Source organism: Hemiscyllium ocellatum, chromosome 4 (genome assembly GCF_020745735.1).
Source record: "Hemiscyllium ocellatum isolate sHemOce1 chromosome 4, sHemOce1.pat.X.cur, whole genome shotgun sequence".
Classification (NCBI taxonomy): Eukaryota; Metazoa; Chordata; class Chondrichthyes; order Orectolobiformes; family Hemiscylliidae; genus Hemiscyllium; species Hemiscyllium ocellatum.
The window spans coordinates 52,382,636-52,400,949 of record NC_083404.1 but is presented as its reverse complement, the minus strand read 5'-3'; the positions used below and the strand labels follow the sequence as shown (position 1 = coordinate 52,400,949).

At 40.2% G+C, this 18,314-nt stretch overlaps 1 protein-coding gene across 1 annotated transcript in view; it reads left to right on the top strand.

Annotated features, from left to right (window-relative positions):
• The first annotated feature begins 870 nt into the window (after nt 1-870).
• LOC132815201 (transient receptor potential channel pyrexia-like) overlaps nt 871-18,314 on the top strand; it is an 89,101-nt gene continuing 71,657 nt past the window's right edge. The window contains exons 1-4 of the mRNA XM_060824016.1: nt 871-997; nt 2,625-2,662; nt 3,872-4,004; nt 16,700-16,878. Coding sequence (XP_060679999.1) covers nt 871-997; nt 2,625-2,662; nt 3,872-4,004; nt 16,700-16,878 — 477 coding nt within the window. The remainder of the gene's footprint in view (nt 998-2,624; nt 2,663-3,871; nt 4,005-16,699; nt 16,879-18,314) is intronic.

Here is an 18,314-nt window from a genome sequence, read left to right as displayed (position 1 = left end):
TAACCTCTCCCAGCTGAGGCCCTGCCCTCAACCCAGGCATTGCAAAATAGAGTAAGTAAATTCAAGTGTCTTATAAAACAGGAGTTAAAAGTGAGTGACCCCCCTCCCCCAACACCATCACCTAAATACATTTAATAAAACAACATATCAAGTTACAAAAGTACAGTCCCAGCAAGTATTAGGCAACTTAAATAAGAAGAAAGAAAGAGAACCCCACTCAAAAAAACCCAAAAAAGACCCCCCTTCCTCACAAGTCAGATAAGCCACATGAGCTACAAAAAGGAGACCAAAGAATAGAGAACAAGCGCCCCCTCTGTTCCCCCCAGAGAAAGATGGGTAAGAGAAAGATGGAGAAAGAAAGAAGGGTAAACATGGGGGGAGGGGGATGCTGGGCGCAATATAAAGTCATTGTCCATACAGTTCAGGTCCCGCAGTCTATTGGAGAGCGTCCAGGAGTTCTTTTACTTTCTCTGGTGATCCAAAGTTATGTAAGGATCCTCCATGGCTGAAGCGCAGCGTTGCTGGATATTGCATGGAGTATTGAATATTTAAGTCTCTCGAGTGCTTCTTCACTTCATCAAACACCCTCCTCTTGTGGACCACAACTGGAGAGAAGTCCTGAAACAACATTATCTTGGAGTCCTTGTATATCATAACATGGGGATCCTTCTCCAGGACTCTGGAGGCCGCCAGGAGCATTTACTTTTCCTGACCTGGGCTGCATACAGGAACCCGGTGGGCCCGCTCCACCCACACCCAGCCCAGCTCTGACTCCAGCTTCAATAATTGTGGGAGTCATTGCTCCAAGAATTCCCAAGGCTGGCCTTCCTCCTCCCATTTGAGAAGGCCCAGCAACCTAATATTTTTACGATGACTTCCGACACGCTGCTCGAGTTTTTCGATCTCTCAGTCATGCTTCTGGACCGGGCCTCCTCGATGGACGTGTCGATCTTTTCCTGGAGTGTGATGATCTCAGAGATTAGGCTCGCCTCTGCAGGTAAGTTCCTGAGGCAGCCGTGAATGTCCCTGCTGCTGCTGGAGGAGGTGGGGGAGGGGTCCCCGCTTGTTGCGAGCTGTGGGAGTTTTTGCCCTTAGTCATTTTTAAAAAGGCATGAAACTATTAAAGTTTGATGCAAAATGACGAAGAGTGCTGGGCAAAAACTATCTTAAATGGTTTAAGAGGTGAGAAGGTGGGTGTCCCACTTTGCCTGGGTCCTAGGCAGATCACTATAGACTCCGACCTACTGGGTCGCCGCCATCTTGGATCTCCCTCCTGATTTTCTTATTAACAAGGAGCCGAGATCAGACAGGAGCTTTGGATACTTGGCAGTAGGCTCACATCAAAACAAAGCGGGCTGCATCATAGCCAAAAAAACTTACCCATCCCATTTTGAGGCTACATTTTACCCACTAATGTGAGGCAAAGGCCATCCAAACTTACTACTAAACAGATGATCCTCCTTGGTGGGAGAAAACACCTATAATTTGGAACTGCTGCTGCAATATCCTGGAACTATGCTAAATGGCACAGCCACCTTCCTTCTCAATGTCATCCTGGTGACCTTGTGTTTCTGTCCAACATTATGTCTGTGTACTGTGAACCTGAACACTTCCTGGAAACTTGTAGTGCATTTTCCACTGCACACCTCAAGAGGCTTGACGTAACAGCCAGATGAGCCTCATATGCTTATAGTAATGCAGGTAGCACAGGATCAGACCAGTACAATTAGGGCAAATCTAATCACCCAATGAATTGAGTAGGCGTCATAAATATGTTTATGTTCTAACATTATTGTTAAGTGTAATAGCTTTTGCATTTTCAATTAAGACTATTGTTGATAAATATGGATTGATTACAAAGTAGGTTACACCTCTCCCTTGAAAATTGGCATGTACCATGGATAATTAATTCCAATGTTTAATGTAAATGTAGTAAAACACAAGCTTCATTCACAAGCTTCATGCATCTTGTATTTGGTGTCAGTGATTTTCCTAATTATCTTGTGGTTGAAATAACATTTCAATTGAAGTGGTTTTTCTACCTGTTGCTAATTATAGCTCAGATATGCTGCCAGAAATGAAATCCTCCACAAATTAATTGAAACCACACTGTAAGCCATTATGAATCAGCAGGATGATCTGCTCATATATTTGTCGGTAATTTTAACAAAGTATTTATCACCAAACAGTAGAATTTCAGCGCAAAATGATCACTGACTAAATTGCAGGTTTTCCGGTTTGATATTCCAGTGTGAGTTTGGAAAGGTGTACCATTTTTACTTCTACCGAGAGACTGAAAACAGGAAATAGTTTGATTACCAGCTGAGTAGAGATAATATGCTTTAGCCATTACTGCGTTTATTGTATAATTACATGATAAGCACAGACCCCATAAAAAAACTAGAGAGAACAGAATTCCCTCTGCTTTTCATCTTCTGATCTGCACACACATTGCCGAAAGCTATGTTTGAAGAGTCAGGGTGATGTCAGAGAATTTCGGGGCAATAATCTTGTGACAGTAAAGGGACACTTAGATTAGGATGAAATTAGAAAAGCCTATAATATTCAGAAAGTCTCGAGATAAAGGTAGTCTTTAAATGTTGCTGCATATTCATTCTTAATAGAGGTCACAGGAGAAGGAAGTTCTGTGGACGTAACTTGGGTGAGTTGTTACCAAAGATTGTAAATACTTCAGTCGTAGTGCACTTGTTGCAAAGACTGAATACTAAATTCAGTGGTACTGGGAATTATAAAGCAATTTGTTCAGTTCTGAATGGTGTTGAGCTTCTCGAGGGTTGTTGCAGCTACACTCATCCTACAACAGGAATTTTAAAAATGCAATCTATATTGTGACTTTAAAGTAACAAAATATCCTAAAGATACAACGCACTAACATCATCAAAATGTGGCATCAGTCCACAGAAGACACGATTAGGGCAGATGATAAAATGGTTGGCCAAAGAAGTAGATTTTAAGGACCATCTTAAAGAAGCAAAGGAAGGAAGAAAGGCAGAGAGTTTTAGGAAGGGCATTGCAGAGCTAAGGGATGAGGCAGTGTAAAACATTCCCATCGCTGGCTCATAGACAAATAGACAAAATTTGGTCTCCATTTTTGAATATTAACCAATAACTTTTGTGTAAACAAATGAGAAGGAGAATATGTGCTCATGTATATCAGAGAGTGTGTGAGTATACATGTGGCTTTGTGTACGTGTTTGTGTGAGAATATGTCTGTAAGTGTGAATGTGTATATGTGTCTGTGAGAATATGCGTGGGTGTGTGTATATGTGAAAGAATGTGTGAGAAAAGGGGTGTGTGCATGTATGAGAATGTCTGAATGTGTTTCAGAAGTGTGTGTGAGAATGTGTGTGACTGTATGTGTATGTGTATGTGTATGTGTATGTGTATGTGTATGTGTATGTGTATGTGTATGTGTACGCGTACGCGTACGCAAGTGTGTTTGTGAGAGAGAGAGAGAAAGTACGTGTATATATCAGAGTCTGTGTATGTGTGTGAGTCTGTGTTTATGTGTGTATGAGTGCACATATGAGAAAGTGTGTGTATCAGAGTCTGTGCATGTGAGAGAGACAGTGTGTGTTATTCCAGTAACAGTGGATACTTGACTGAGGTAGTAAGTACAGCGGAAGGACAACTCAGAATAATTCAGTATTCCCAGGATAGGAGAAGAGAATACTGGTGAAAACGAGCAACAATGTGTGAGAAATGGTGCACTGTACTCTGATGTTTTCTACTGATAGATTCAAAGATATATTTGATAACTGCATGCTATCTCTTATATCAGTACTAGCAGAAGAATCCACATGATTTGCATTATGAAAATGTTCAATGCATCTTGAATATTTCTCTACAGGAAGTACAATCAAAGTCCACAATTGTGACCGTGCCAGGGAATGACGACGAAGTAGAAGACAAGTGGAAGGACTATGTGCGACAACGACGAGTTTTACATAAACATATACCATTTAAAACAGACGCTGAGCTAGGTAGTATAAACTTAAATTTACTGAGGTTATAGTCAAGTTATTCAACTATGGCAATCTGGGGAATAACAAACTGAAACCTGTGGTGCTCCCTATGAGCTATTAGAAAACAGAGAAGCAAACTTGGATGAAGTCCTCTTGAACCACAACTTAACATTCAGAATGCAAATGACACATAGACAATATACATTCATATCTATAATCCAATTATTGTTTTTAATGTTACAAAGAATTGTGGATAGGTTACTCATTTTAGCATAAAAGTAATAGTTGGAATAGAATATATGGAAGAGTGAAATTATTTATCTTAATAGGAAGAATTGTGGATAGGTTACTCATTTTAGCATAAAAGTAATAGTTGGAATAGAATATATGGAAGAGTGAAATTATTTATCTTAATAGGAAGAATTTCTAAAGTGAGAAACTAATAAATGCTTTGACTCAGAAGTTTGGATATTCTTGACATAAATCACAGAAAGTTACCATTCAGTCACTGAAAACAATTAGAATGGCAAATTGCTTTCTAAAACAGGAGGATAACTAGGGAGAGGGAAGGACCACTCAGGGATAAAGAAGGGTTCTTGTGCTTGGAGACAGAGGATATGGGTGAGATCCTAAAAAAGTTCTGAGGAATGGTCATTCAAACTAAAAAGTTAATTCTGATTTCTCTCCACAGATGCTTCTGGACCTGCTGAGTTTTTCCAGCAATCTGTATTTTTGTGCCTAAATGAGTATTTTGTGTTGGCATTCACTGAGGAGAAGGACATGGAGAATAGTGTGATTAGTGTGGGTTATGCTAATTTGCCTGGGCATTTTGAGGCCAAGAAAGAAGTGGTGCTAGGTGTCTTGAAGATTTTTAAGGTGGGTAAGTCCCCAGGGCCAATGAGAAGTATCCCAGGTTATTGAAAGAGGCAAGAAAGGTGATTGTTAGGGCCTTAACCAAGACCTTTATCTCTTCTCTAGCCACTAGTAGCTAATGTTGTAACTCTGTTCAAGAAGGGAAATAGGGATAAGGCAGGAAATTATAGCTGGTGAATCTCACGTGGGTGATTGGGAAGCTATTGGAGAGGATTCTCAGGGATAGGATCTACACACATTTGGAAAAGCCTGGCCTAATTAGGCACATTCCACATGGCATTGTGCAGGGAAGGTCATGTCTGATTTACTCAATTGATTTTTTTTTGAGATGACGAGGATAATCAAAGAGGGTAGAGCAGTGGATATTGTTTATTTGGATTTTAGTAAGGTTTTCAACAAGGTCCCTCCTGGTAGGCTCATTGAGAAGCTTCAGATGCAAGGGATCCATATGACTTGGCCAATTGGATTCAGAATTGGCTTGCCCATAGAAGACAAAAGGTAGTGATGGAAGGGTGCTTTTCTGGCTGGAGGTCCATGACTAGTGATGTTCCACAGGGATCTGTAGTGGGACCTCTGCTGTTTATGATTTATATTAATGACTTGGAAGAAAATTTTGATGGCTGGGTTAGTAAGTTTGCAGAAGACACAAAGTTTGGGGAAGTTGTGGTAAGTGTAGAAGGTTGTCAAAGGATACATTGGACTATAGATCAGTTGCAGATATGGGCAGAGAAATGGCAGATGGAGTTTATTCTGAGCAAGTGAGATGTTTTGCACTTTGGCAGATGAAATGATAAGGGAATGTATACAGTTAGTGGCAGGACCCTTAACAGCATTGATGTACAGAGAGGTCTAGTCCATAGCTCCTTGAAAGTGGCCATACAAATAGCTAGGCTTTTATTGGTTAGGGCACTGAATACAAGAGACAGGAAGTGATATTGCAGCTGTATAAAAGTTTAGTTAGGCCACCCTTGGACTATTGCGTTCAATTCTGGTCACAACACTATAGGAAGGAGGTTGAGGCTTTGGAGAGGGTGCAGAAGAGACTTACCAAGATGCTGCCTGGATTAGTGGGTATGAGCTATTAGGAGAGGCTGGAAAACTAGAGTTGTTTTCTCTGGAGTGATGGAGGCTGAGGGCAGACCTGATAGAAGTTTTTAAAATTATGAGAGACATAGATAGGGTTCACAATCAGAATTTTTTTTCCCAGAGTTGAAATATCTAATACGATGGGGGCATGCATTTTAAGGTAAGAGAGGGAATGTTCAAAGGAGATGTGAGGGACAAGTTTTTTACATAGAGCATGGTAGGTGCCTGGAACACGCTGCCAGGGGTAGAGATGGAGGCAGATATGATAGGGGCATTTAAGTGGCTTTTAGATAAGCACATGAATATGCAAAGAATAAAGGGAATGGGAGCATTGGCAGGCAGAAGGGATTACTTTAACTTGGCATCATGATTGGCACAGCATCATGGGCTGAATGGCCTGTTCCTCTGTTAGACTGTTCTAAGGTTTATGTTCTAACTCTTCTGCAAAAGGGTTGAAATAGAAGAGCAACAAAGCCCCTCAGCCTTTGACGCTTTGGAGAAAACAATCCAAGTTTGTCCAACCTCTTATAAACAATGCACTCCAATGCAGGCAACATCCTGGTAAACCTCTTTTGCACCCTCTCCAAAGCCTTCACATTTTTCATATAGTGTGCTGACCAGAACTGCACACAATACTCCAAATTAAGGTTTTATGCTTGACTTTGCCAACTTTTGAAAGCAAGCATTCTACATGCCTTTTTTAAACCACTTTATCCGCTTTCAGAGAGCTATGTACTTACACTACAAGATCCCTCTGTATAGACTCCTCTTGCATCTGACCTCACACTTGTCAGGACTAACTCTATTTGCCATTTCTCTGCCCAACTTTCAAACTGATCTATCTTCGGCTGTATCCTTTGGTAACCTTCCTCACTATCCAAAGTTCCACCAATTTCTGTGTCATCTGCAAACTTACTAATCAGACCACCTACATTTTCATCCAAATCATTTATATAATTACAAATCAGTCCCCCTACTGATCCTTGCAGAACATCACCGGTCACAGACCTCCAGTCAGAAAACACCCCTCCGCAACAACCCTGTATCTTCTACAACCAAAGCAAACATGATTCTGACATAGAGATCCAGTTGAGTGAGCACAGACTTAGAGGCCAACAGCACATTCAAAGACATTGCAGAGAAAAGGGAGTTTGGAGAAGAAGTACTAAATCTGGGGGACCCTGGAGTCAATCATTCTTTTTTTTCCCAGGAGAGAGCCATTGATGGCACAGTTGAAGGCAAACCAAACATTCAAGAAGAAACAGATCTGTTAACATGATTACAAAATGTGTTGACCTTGAGAAGACACATTTTGGGGCGGCACGGTGGCACAGTGGTTAGCACTGCTGCCTCACAGCGCCAGGGACCTGGGTTCGATTCCCGCCTCAGGCGACTGACTGTGTGGAGTTTGCACGTTCTCCCCGTGTCTGTGTGGGTTTCCTCCGGGTGCTCCGGTTTCCTCCCACAGTCCAAAGATGTGCGGGTCAGGTGAATTGGCCATGCTAAATTGCCCGTAGTGTTAGGTAAGGGGTATATGTAGGGGTATGGATGGGTTGCGCTTCGGCGGGTCGGTGTGGACTTGTTGGGCCGAAGGGCCTGTTTCCACACTGTAAGTAATCTAATCTAATCTAAGACATTGGGTGGTCAGCAGATTAATGGGACTGGGAACAACAGAACAGGAAGTGGGTCTACAGACAAAATGAGCTCAGAATGGGGATGAGAGGAGATAGTAAAGAAACAAAAGTAAGATCCATACTCAGGGTAGGGTGGGGCAAGAGGATACTTTAGATGAAGAGATTTAGCCACCCAGTGATTGGGTGGGAAGCAACCAAGCCAACTAATTGGTTGATCTTGATCTCAGTGACAAAGATGTCTACTCTACTCCTGCACGTATTGTGGAGCTGAAGGTGGAGGAAACAGGTTTAAGAAGGTGGCACACAGAAGAAAAGAACAGGGCTTTTTTTTTAATTCCAGAAGGATCCTGGAACAGTGACTGATTTTAACAGACAAGAGCAGGACCAATGTTGCTTTATATGATCAAAATACTTCTGGCAGCACATAGCTAAATCAATCCTCCACTATATCATTTAAAGATTGATTGACCAGTTGACTATGCAGGGGGAGGAATGGTGATATGTCACCAGGCTAATAGCTCAAAGGTACAGGCTAAAGCCTTATATCAGTTACAACTCCAACAGTGGTAGCTGATGGAGTTTACATTTGATGAATCAATAAAAATTGGGAATTGAATGCTAGCCTCAGTAATAGTGACCATGAAACAACTATTAATTAGACCATAAGACATAGGAATGGAATTAGACCATTTGGTCCATTGAATCTGCTCCACCATTCAATCATGGCTGCTGTTTCTCAACTCCATTCTCGTGCCTTCTCCCCATAACATTTGATGCCCTTACTAATCAAAAACCTTGCCCTCTCTGTCTTGAAGATATTCAATGACTTGACCTCTACACCCCTCTGCACAATATGTTCCACAGATTCACCATCTTTTAGCTGAAAAAAAATCCTCCTCATCACAATCTAAAGGGTCACTCTGAGCCTGTGCCCTGGGGTGCTATCTTACTAGGGGAAATGTCTTCTCCATGTCCACTCTATCCAGGCCTCTCAGTATTCTGTAAGTTTCAATGAGATCCACCACCCTCATCCTTCTAAACTCAATCGAATACAGAGACAAAGTCCCGGGATCGTTCTTCTGAATCTCTTCTCGACCCTCCTCCAAGACCAGCATTTTTCCTTAGATATGGGACCCAAAGCTGCCTACAATATTCCAAGTATGGTCTGATTAAAGCCTTATACAGACTCAGCAGTGTATCCCTGATCTTGTAATCTAGCCCTCTTGAAATGAATGCATCCATGAATCCTGAGGGAGAGGATTTACATGCATCTGGAAAGACAAGGACTGATTAGGGATAGTCAACATGGCTTTGTGCATGGGAAATCATGTCTCACAAATTTGTTTGAATTTTTTGAAAAAGTAACAAAGAGGATTGATTAGGGCAGAGCAGTGAACGTGATCTACATGGACTTTAGTAAGATGTTCGAAAAGGTTCCCCATGAGAGACTGGTTAGCAAGGTGAGATCTCATGGAATACAGAGAGAACTAGCTATTTGGATACCGAACTGGCTCGATGGTAGAAGATAGAGGGTAGTGGTGGAGGGTTGCTTTTCAGACTGAAGGTCTTTGACCAATGGAGTACCACAAAGATCGGTGCTAAGTCCACTACTTTTCACCATTTGTGTAAATGATTTGGATATGAACATAGGAGGTATAATTAGTAAGTTTGTAGATGTCACCAAAATTGGTGGACGGTGAAGAAAGTTATCTCAGATTATAACGGGATCTTGCAAATAGGTCAATGGTTTGAGGAGTGGCAGATGGAGTTTAATTTAGATAAATGTAAGGCGCAGCATTTTGGGAAAGCAAATCTTAGCAGGACTTATACACTTAATGACAAGGTCCTAGAAAGTGTTGCTGAACTGAGACCTTGGAATGCAGGTTCATAGATCCTTGAAAGTGGCGTCACAGATAGATAGGAAAAATATAAAAGGGACCTAAGGGGCAACATTTGCACGCAGAGGATGTTGCATGTATGGAATGAGCTGCCAGAGGAAGTAATGGAGGCTGGTACAATTGCAACATTTAAAAGGCGTCTGGATGGGTATATGAATAGGAAGGGTTTAGAGGGATATGGGCCAGGTGCTGGCAAATGGGACTAGATTAGGTTGGGATATTTGTTCGGCATGATGAGTTGAACCAAAAGGTCTGTTTCTGTGCTGTACATCTTCCTGACTCATGTGTCTAGAGATCCAAGCAATGCAGTTGACTCCTGCCTGCCTCTGAAATTGCTGAGCAATTCAGTTCAAGGCAATTAGGGATAGCTAACATATGCTGGTTTTGAGAGCAATGCAGATATTACGTGAAGAGAATTTCTAAAATTCTGAGATGAGGAGAGATTAAATTGAATTTACTTGCATCCTCCAGTGAGTGACAATGCAGCCAAACAAGTTGATGACTGAACTGTTCCAAAGGCCCAGTGGCAAGCAGTTACAGCATCAAAGTTTCCTAATCAGCCACACGATGGAAAGAACATTGGAAACTCGACCATCATTGTCAGATCTCGAAACTGTAAAATGTATTTGCATATTGCCATAGCAACACAGACATCTCAAGCGAACTATAACACACAACCACTACATTCTCTAAAGTTTAGAAGAAAGAGAAAAGTGAATGAATTGAAATGTATTGAATTCTTGGAGTGCTTGACAGGCTAAATTCCAAGATACTGTTTCCCTTGGCTGGAGTGAGTGGGGCTTGGGATAATAGCCTTAATGAGGAAGTATTTCACTCAAAATTGTGAATTGTAGGAATTTTCCAACCCTGAGGGCTGTGGATGCTAAATTATTAGGTGTATCCCACACTAAAATTGACAGTTTTTTTGGCACTCAGGAAGTCAAGTGATATTAGGTTAGAGCAAGAAAGTAAAGTTCAGCCATGGGCTTTTTTATATTCTTACTGCAAGGTGCCACATAAAAGATATTGGAAAAGACTAAGGTGCATGAATTGAGCAGGTTGGGCTAACATATAATTAGAATAGAGGAATTAGATATTGTTTCACAGAGTGATTGCACATGGATATAAGTGTCCATCTGATGTTCTTGGTTGGTTTCATTCACTGTTTATATCAATGATTGGCAAAAGTGATATCCAAATTTACAGACAATTCGATACATGAAGTATAGTAGGTCATTCCAGGAACCAAAGGAAACTGTTAGCAGAAGTTGATAAGAATGAACAAAGAGAAGCAAAGAAAATTAAATATGAAAAAATTTGATGTAATATCTTTCAGTTTTTTAAAAATGTAAATTTTGAACAGCAGAAGGGTATGTAATTAACTAATGTAGAGATTGGAGATATTGGTATATGCTGACAAGACCTGAAAAGTATCACCTTGAGTCAGTGTAAATTTAGAAATGCAAATGATATTTTAAGTGATACAGTTTGAGGTGTAATAGTGGATCTATATTCAATATTAGGACTGCAATTGGTATTCAATTTGCAATGTCACACATGTCACAATAGGAAAGATGTTGTGACAATAGGGCTGAAACAGTATACTAAGTATACAACATATTCATTAAGACACTGCTTCATTTTAAAAAATGGAGATGAGAAACAATTGCTTGAAACATTGGGCTTGCCTCTCAAATTCTCCATGTCTACTTCTCCTCCTCACTTGTCTCTTGACAAATGTTATAGATTTGAAGATCTCTGGGGGTAGGGAGGAGTTCTCTATTCTGTGATTGGTCAATAAGAACTCACAATCAGCCTGGTTCTTTAACACTTCATTCTTTATTTCTTCATACAACTAGATATAAAGCATTCGGAGACACATAGTACATTCAAACAATCACCAATTAATACACGATATGTTTTATTTGGCAATTACTTGTCCAATGATATTTCCTGGGAACCAGTTCTGTTTTCCAACATTCAGGTCACCTTTATCTCACTTACACCTGCACCTGAAGGTCAGTTAGGATGGTCAATAGGATGGTCCATTGCACCTGCACCTGAAGGTCAGTTAGGATGGTCAATAGTGTTTTATCTAGTCTAGTTATTTCTATGCTGTAAAGGGAATATTGTCTGCTAATGTCTATTGAAGCAGACTGTGGTTAGTCAATTAAGCAGCTACAGCAGAATTAGCACTTAGTAACTTAAAACCCATTTTATGCAGCTTTAGCAGAATTATCAGTTTGCAGCCTAGAAGCCATTTTATCATGTTATTTGCATCGAGAAGACATTTTATTGCTGCCTAAATTATTAAGAGCACCTGTTAAGTGGTTGTTCCCGCCAACAATTACTTACCTCAGCCTGTATTCAGATTTCAGATCCTCAGAGTCATTCAGCATGAAAACAGACCCTTCAGTCCAATTCATCCATGCCAACCAGGTTCCTAAACTGAACTAGTCCCATTTGTCAGCATTTGGCCCATATCCCTTTTAAACCTCTCCTATTCAGGTCCCTTCCTTGTAATTGTACTCACCTTGACCACTTCCTCTGGCAGCTCATTCAATATATATGCACCACTTTCTGTGTGAAAACGCTCCCCCCCCCACCTTTGAAATCTTTCCCGTCTTCATCTTAAACCTATGCCTTCTAGGTTTGGACTCCCCTAACCTGGGGAAAAGACCTCGACTAATCAAGTTACCTATGCCCCTCATGATTCTGTAAACCTCTAAATGTCAACCCTCAGCCTCCTACGCTGCAGGGAAATAAGTCCCAATCCATTCAGCCTCTCCTTATAACTCAAACCTTCTAATCTGAGTAACATCCTTGTTAATCTTTTTGCACCCTCTCCAACATAACAACATCCTTCTTATAACAGGGCAACCTGTATATTGTATGCAATATTCCATACATGACCTTACCATTGTCTTGTACAGTGGTAACAATACCATCCCAATTCCTGTACTCAATGCTCTGACGAATGAAGGCAAGCGTGCCAAATGCTTTCTTCACCATGCTGTCTACCTGTGACACCACTTTAAAGGAATTATGCACCACCTCCCTATGTCTCTTTGTTCGACAACATTTCCCAAGGTCCTCCCAATAACTGTGTAATGTCCTGCCTTGGTTTGCTTATGAAGGCAACACCTTGCATTTATCTAAATTAAACTCCATTTGCTATCTCTTGGCCCACTGGCCCAGCTGATCAAAATCCCATTATACTCTTAGATTACCTTCTTCATTGTCCACTATACCACCAATTTTGGTATCATTTGCAAATTTATTAACTGTGCCTCCTATGTTACCATCCAAATTATTTATGTAAATGACAAACAACAGTGGACCCAGCACCAGTCCTTGTGGTACACCGCTGGTCACAGGCCTCCAGTCTGAACATCTTCCTACCATCACCCGTCTCCTACTGTCAAGCCAATTTTGTATCCAATTTGCGAGCTCCCCGGATCCTATTCGATCTAACCTTATTAACCAGTCTATCATGCAGAACCTTTTCAAAGGCCTTGCTAATGTCAATGCAGACAACGTCTACTGCTCTGCCTTCTTTTGGTTTTTGAGAATGTAACTAGCAGGTTAAGGTAGTAGTGGTAAATTAGCTAACAGATGTAATGCACTGAAATTTCCAAGAAGTAATTGATTAGGTATCATAAAAAAGGCTTATATGCAAGACAAAAAGCTCTTGGTGTTGGGCTAATGTATCAGCATGAATGGAGGACGGGTTTACAAGTGGGAGCAGAAAGTAGGGATATATGGAAATGTTCAAATTGGTAGGCTGTAAGCAGTGCTGTAAATATTGAAGCCTCAGTTGTTTACAATTTATATTAATGACTTTGTTGAAAATGTTGAGAGTAATGTATCCAATTTTTTTGATGATATAAAACTAGGTGGGAATATAAACTGCGAGGAAGACAAAAGACAGGTTGAAAGAGTAAACAATCAAGATGACAAATTAAATATAATGCAGGAAGTGTGAGTTTACTTGTTTTGGCACTAAGATTATAAAAATAGGATATTCTTTAAAAGGTATGAAACTTCAAATTATTGAAGTTTATACAGTGCACTTGGGGTATACTTGTACATAGAACACCACAAGTTGACAAAGTTGAGGGTAGCAACAAGTATGAGAAAGGCAAGTATCGGACTTTATTTGCAAGGGAAATAAGAGTACAATAATAAAAGTCTTTGTTACCATTGTTTAGGACTTAGTGAATACACACCTGGAATATTACGTATAGTTTCAGTCTTCTTATCTCATGATGGATATACTTGCCTTAGAGCCTGTACAACATATACAGTCACTAGGTTGGTTCCAGAATGAAAAGGTTATCCTATGACAAGCGACTGAGCAAACTGGAGCTACACTTTATGATGTTCAGAAGACTTTGGCGTTAGTTCATTGAAACATAACACCTCTGAAGGGTCATATTACAGTATAGAGGTTGTTTCTCTCGGGTGGGGAACTTAGAACATGGGGGCTTCGTCTCATGCTGAGGTCTATTGCTTAGAACCAAGATGAAAAGAATTGTCTTCATTCAGAGGGATGTGAATCTTGAAAATTCTCCACTCCAGAACATTGCATATGCTGCATTGTTTAAATATGAAAATCACACAACACCAGGTTATAGTCCAGCAGATTTAGGGTGGTATATGTATGGAATGAGCTACCAGAGGAAGTGGTGGAGGCTAGTACAATTGCAACATTTAAAAGGCATCTGGATGGTATATGAATAGGAAAGGTTTGGAGAGATAAGGGCCAGGTTCTGGCAGGTGGGACTAGATTGGGTTGCGATATCTGGTCAGCATAGATGAGTTGGACCGAAGGGTCTGTTTCTGTGCTGTACATTTCTATGACTCCACAAGCTTTTAGAGCACTGCTCCTTTGTCAGGTAGCTAGTGGGACAGGATACGTAGGACACAGAATGTATAACAACTTTGTATAACACTTTGATCTTTTACTTATAAATTCTGTGTCCTATGCATCCTGTTCCTCTAGCTACCTGATGAAGGATTCGTGTCCCAAAAGCTGGTGCTTTCAAATAAACCTGTTAGACTCTACCTTGGTGTTGTGAGATTTTCAACTTTTCACCCCAGTCCAACACCAGCACCTCCACATCTTGTTTAAATATATTAAGGCAGAAATAGAAAATCAAGGGATATAAAAAGTGAACAGGAAAGTGAAGTTTAGGCAATAGATCAACCATGATCACACTGAGTGACCGAGCAAACTTGAGAGACCATATGGTGTACCCCTATTTGTTATTTCTTAATAGTCTCTCTCAGCCACTTCAGCATTCTTCTGCTTCACTTCTCACTTTCCAGAATCACTTCTTTCATTCTTGTTTAACTTCAATCTTAATTGTAACTGGTTCAGAAGGTCAGGCGATCAAGCTCTCCAGGAAGGTATTCGGACATTAAGTGTACATATTGGGTCTGACCATTGCATTTTTGAGCTTTCCATTCACTTTCCAATTGAAGGGGCTCTTCCTCTTTTTTTGGTTGTAACTTAACAGCTGGACCTTCTGATCCTCTCCTTAATTATGATGCTGAGTTCAGTTTGAGCCTTTGGGGAATTCCCAGGCTCTGGAATGGTTTGGGCTGGTTTTTGATTTGTCACTGCAACCTTAAAAATAGTAGATAAAAATAAAACAAAAAAGGCTTAAAGTTGCTACTTTTAAATAAACAATAAAAAAAATTCTGCTTAAGAAATGACTAGTAGAAACAGACTAGTAGTAACTCGCATTTGGAACAGATCTTATTCTAGGTAGAGCATAATTCCTTTACATAATAGCAGGATAATATTCTCCTTCACTTTGGTATCAGGTGCTGTTCCTGCATTTGTGAAGCTTGTAAAACACTAGCCAGGGTCCCCTCTTTTTACAGACAGGATTCTAACTATATCTCATGCAGGCTGGATTTGTTGTTTGAGTTTTTAGTAGTGGCAGGGAGCTTTGTCCATCCTCCTTAAATTAAAAATGAAGTCTTTAGTGGACAGGACATCATAAGGTATGTACATTTATAATATGTACTGTTGGTGAATATTTGATGTGAGTGTTAAAATAACTTTTTATATCTTCAGTAGCATAGGCATATTTCCTTCTGTACATGTATAGATGATATACTTCCCTCAACTTACAGTAGATATATTCATGTAAATGCATTGCCATTATTTGTGACGGTTCGTATAACATGTCATTACAATTACAATATTACAAGGATGCTCCATCTATATAAGAACTGTAGCGCAGTGGATTCCATTTTGTTCTGCAGTAGAAACTATAATGCACATCATTTAGAGGGGAGTTGGAAACATTAAGCACACAAGGGTTAGTTGAATATTAACAGATATTAAAGATATTTACTTAGTTACTCATTTATGTTTGATCGCATTCAAAAAGGCAGAGCTAAATATTAAGTAAGCACAGCTGTTACAGTGCAATCATAGTTAAAAGTCACATAACACCAGGTTATAGTCCAATAGGTTTATTTGCAAGCACCAACTTTCAGAGCGCTGCTCCTTCGTCAGGTGAATGACCACCGCTTCGAAAGCTAGTGCTTCCAAATAACTCTGTTGGACGATAACCTGGTGTTGTGTGATTTCTAAATTTGTCCACCCCAGTCCAACATTAGCTCCTCCACATCATGTCCAAACATAGCTTGTCACAACAGGCCACATGAAATGATTAAAATTGACAGTATGCTAATAGAGAATAGGTATTGCTTTTCGGGTTGGATGTGACTTTGTTCTGTTCTAAGTGGTAGGAACTCTATATTTTTTGCTCACATCTCCTCCTCAACATCTGAATCAAAATAACCTGTTGTGAAACTTGATCCCAGTCTTTGTGAAGATTTGATAAACTTAGCATTTTCAGACCTTCTATAATATTCCCACCAATCTTGCTATTTACAAAACTTATTTGGTCTTTGAAATGGTGCCCAGCATCCACCTAGTTTAAACATACCTATTGCTGCCATCTGTAATCTTCTTGACATTTTTCACCTAACCTTTGTCAGACTTTCTGTTTCTTCTTTCTTTTGTTATGTTTTCCCTTCTTTTCAGATATTATTTTTCCCCGTCTTTTAAAATGTCCTTGAAAGTTCATTTTCTCAAATATTGTTTTGTAGCTTAGCTGCTCTGAAATCAGCTGGATGCAAACATTACCACTCATCAATGACTGGTAGTAACCTGCTAATCTCATCATTCTGTTGACAGAGACCACAGATTCTGCCACATACATTGGCCTGAAAAGGCTGACAGATGCAGGACAACAAATAGTGATACCAAATCAACCTCCAGGGACAAGCAGTCAGGACCAAAGCAGTGGTGTTTCCCCCACAACAGCTTTCCTTCAGTATTTTATCATAGCATCAAAGAGAGGCAATGAAAGCAAGGTAATTTTTTTCCTTTACTTTGACTAAACTAAAGTAAAAATAATTTTAAAATTGTATTCAAATTCCTTCCCTATCCCTGACTCTTCCTTTTCCACATTGTATTATGCACTAAAATATAACTGTGAAAATGTATATTTTTACTTGCTGGCCTCTATCCTCCAAGGCTAGCAAAAAATAACCAAGCAGAGCATGCTTAAGTAAAACCAAACAAGAAGTGGTGCTCTGTTTATGGATTAGGCAACATGAACAGAGTGGGTACTGCAGATGCTGGCAATCAGAGTCTAGATTAGAGTGGTACTGGAAAAACACAGCAGGTCAGGCAGCATCCGAGGAGCAGGAAAATCGATGTTTCGGGCAAAAGCCCTTTATCAGCCCCGATGAAGGGCTTTTGCCTGAAACGTCAATTTTCCTTCTCCTCAAATGCTGCCTGATCTGCTGTGTTTTTCCAGCACCACTCTAATCTTGACTCTGATTTCCAGCATCTGCAGTACCCACTTCTGCCTAGTTGATTTTAACCTTACTGTGAATCCTCTTGCAAGGATGCCTACCTTGAAGAAGTTCTCCTCCTCTCTCTACACATTCCTGATGAAGGGCTTTTGCCTGAAATGTCGATTTTCCTGTTCCTCAGATGTTGCCTGACTTCCTGTGCTTTTCCAACATCACTCTCATCTAGACACCATAAACACAGGCTCTACTTCCCATGTGAGTCTGCTGACATTAACAGATTATGGGTACTGACTGGAAATCCCATTAGAGCTTCAGGAGAAAATTCTGACAGACCTGGCATCTGAGGTGCTTCTAGTTTTTGTCCCATACGCTGGCTAAGGGTTTTCATGCAAGTGATGCTAGCACTTTCCAGATGCTCGGTGCACCCAAAGATAAATCATATAATGGCATTATATCGTCCTCCAGCTGCTGTTAACATGAGATATCTGATTCTCAGTGTTAGCTGCAACTCAGAGTCAGCCCTCTTGTTGATGATTGAGTCAGATATTTTCATCTCAGGTTCCACACCATAGATTAGAAGCTTCCAAATATAGGGGAGCCATGTGAACCTGAATGACCATGAACAAAATAAAGTTGAGTTGGGTTGGGAGTGAAACAGCTGTGAACCAACTCCATCACACTCCCATGGCCCGAAGCTTCCCCACCAGCACTGATTCTAAAAATACTTGTTCTCTTGTTTCCTTGGTAGCTTAGGTGATAAAGCGTTATGTAGTATGATCCAAGACTTCTAATTCACAAGGAAATTAAAAATCTAATTTACTTCATTACAAGAACAGAAATAATATAATCCTTTTCAACTAGGATTTATCTCAGTTTATATTTTCACTGAAATAACCATTTCCAATTTCCTACTGTGTGTTTATAATGTGGGTATGTAAATATATACACCTATATATGTGAAGCATCGTTATTTTTCATGTAATAATGCA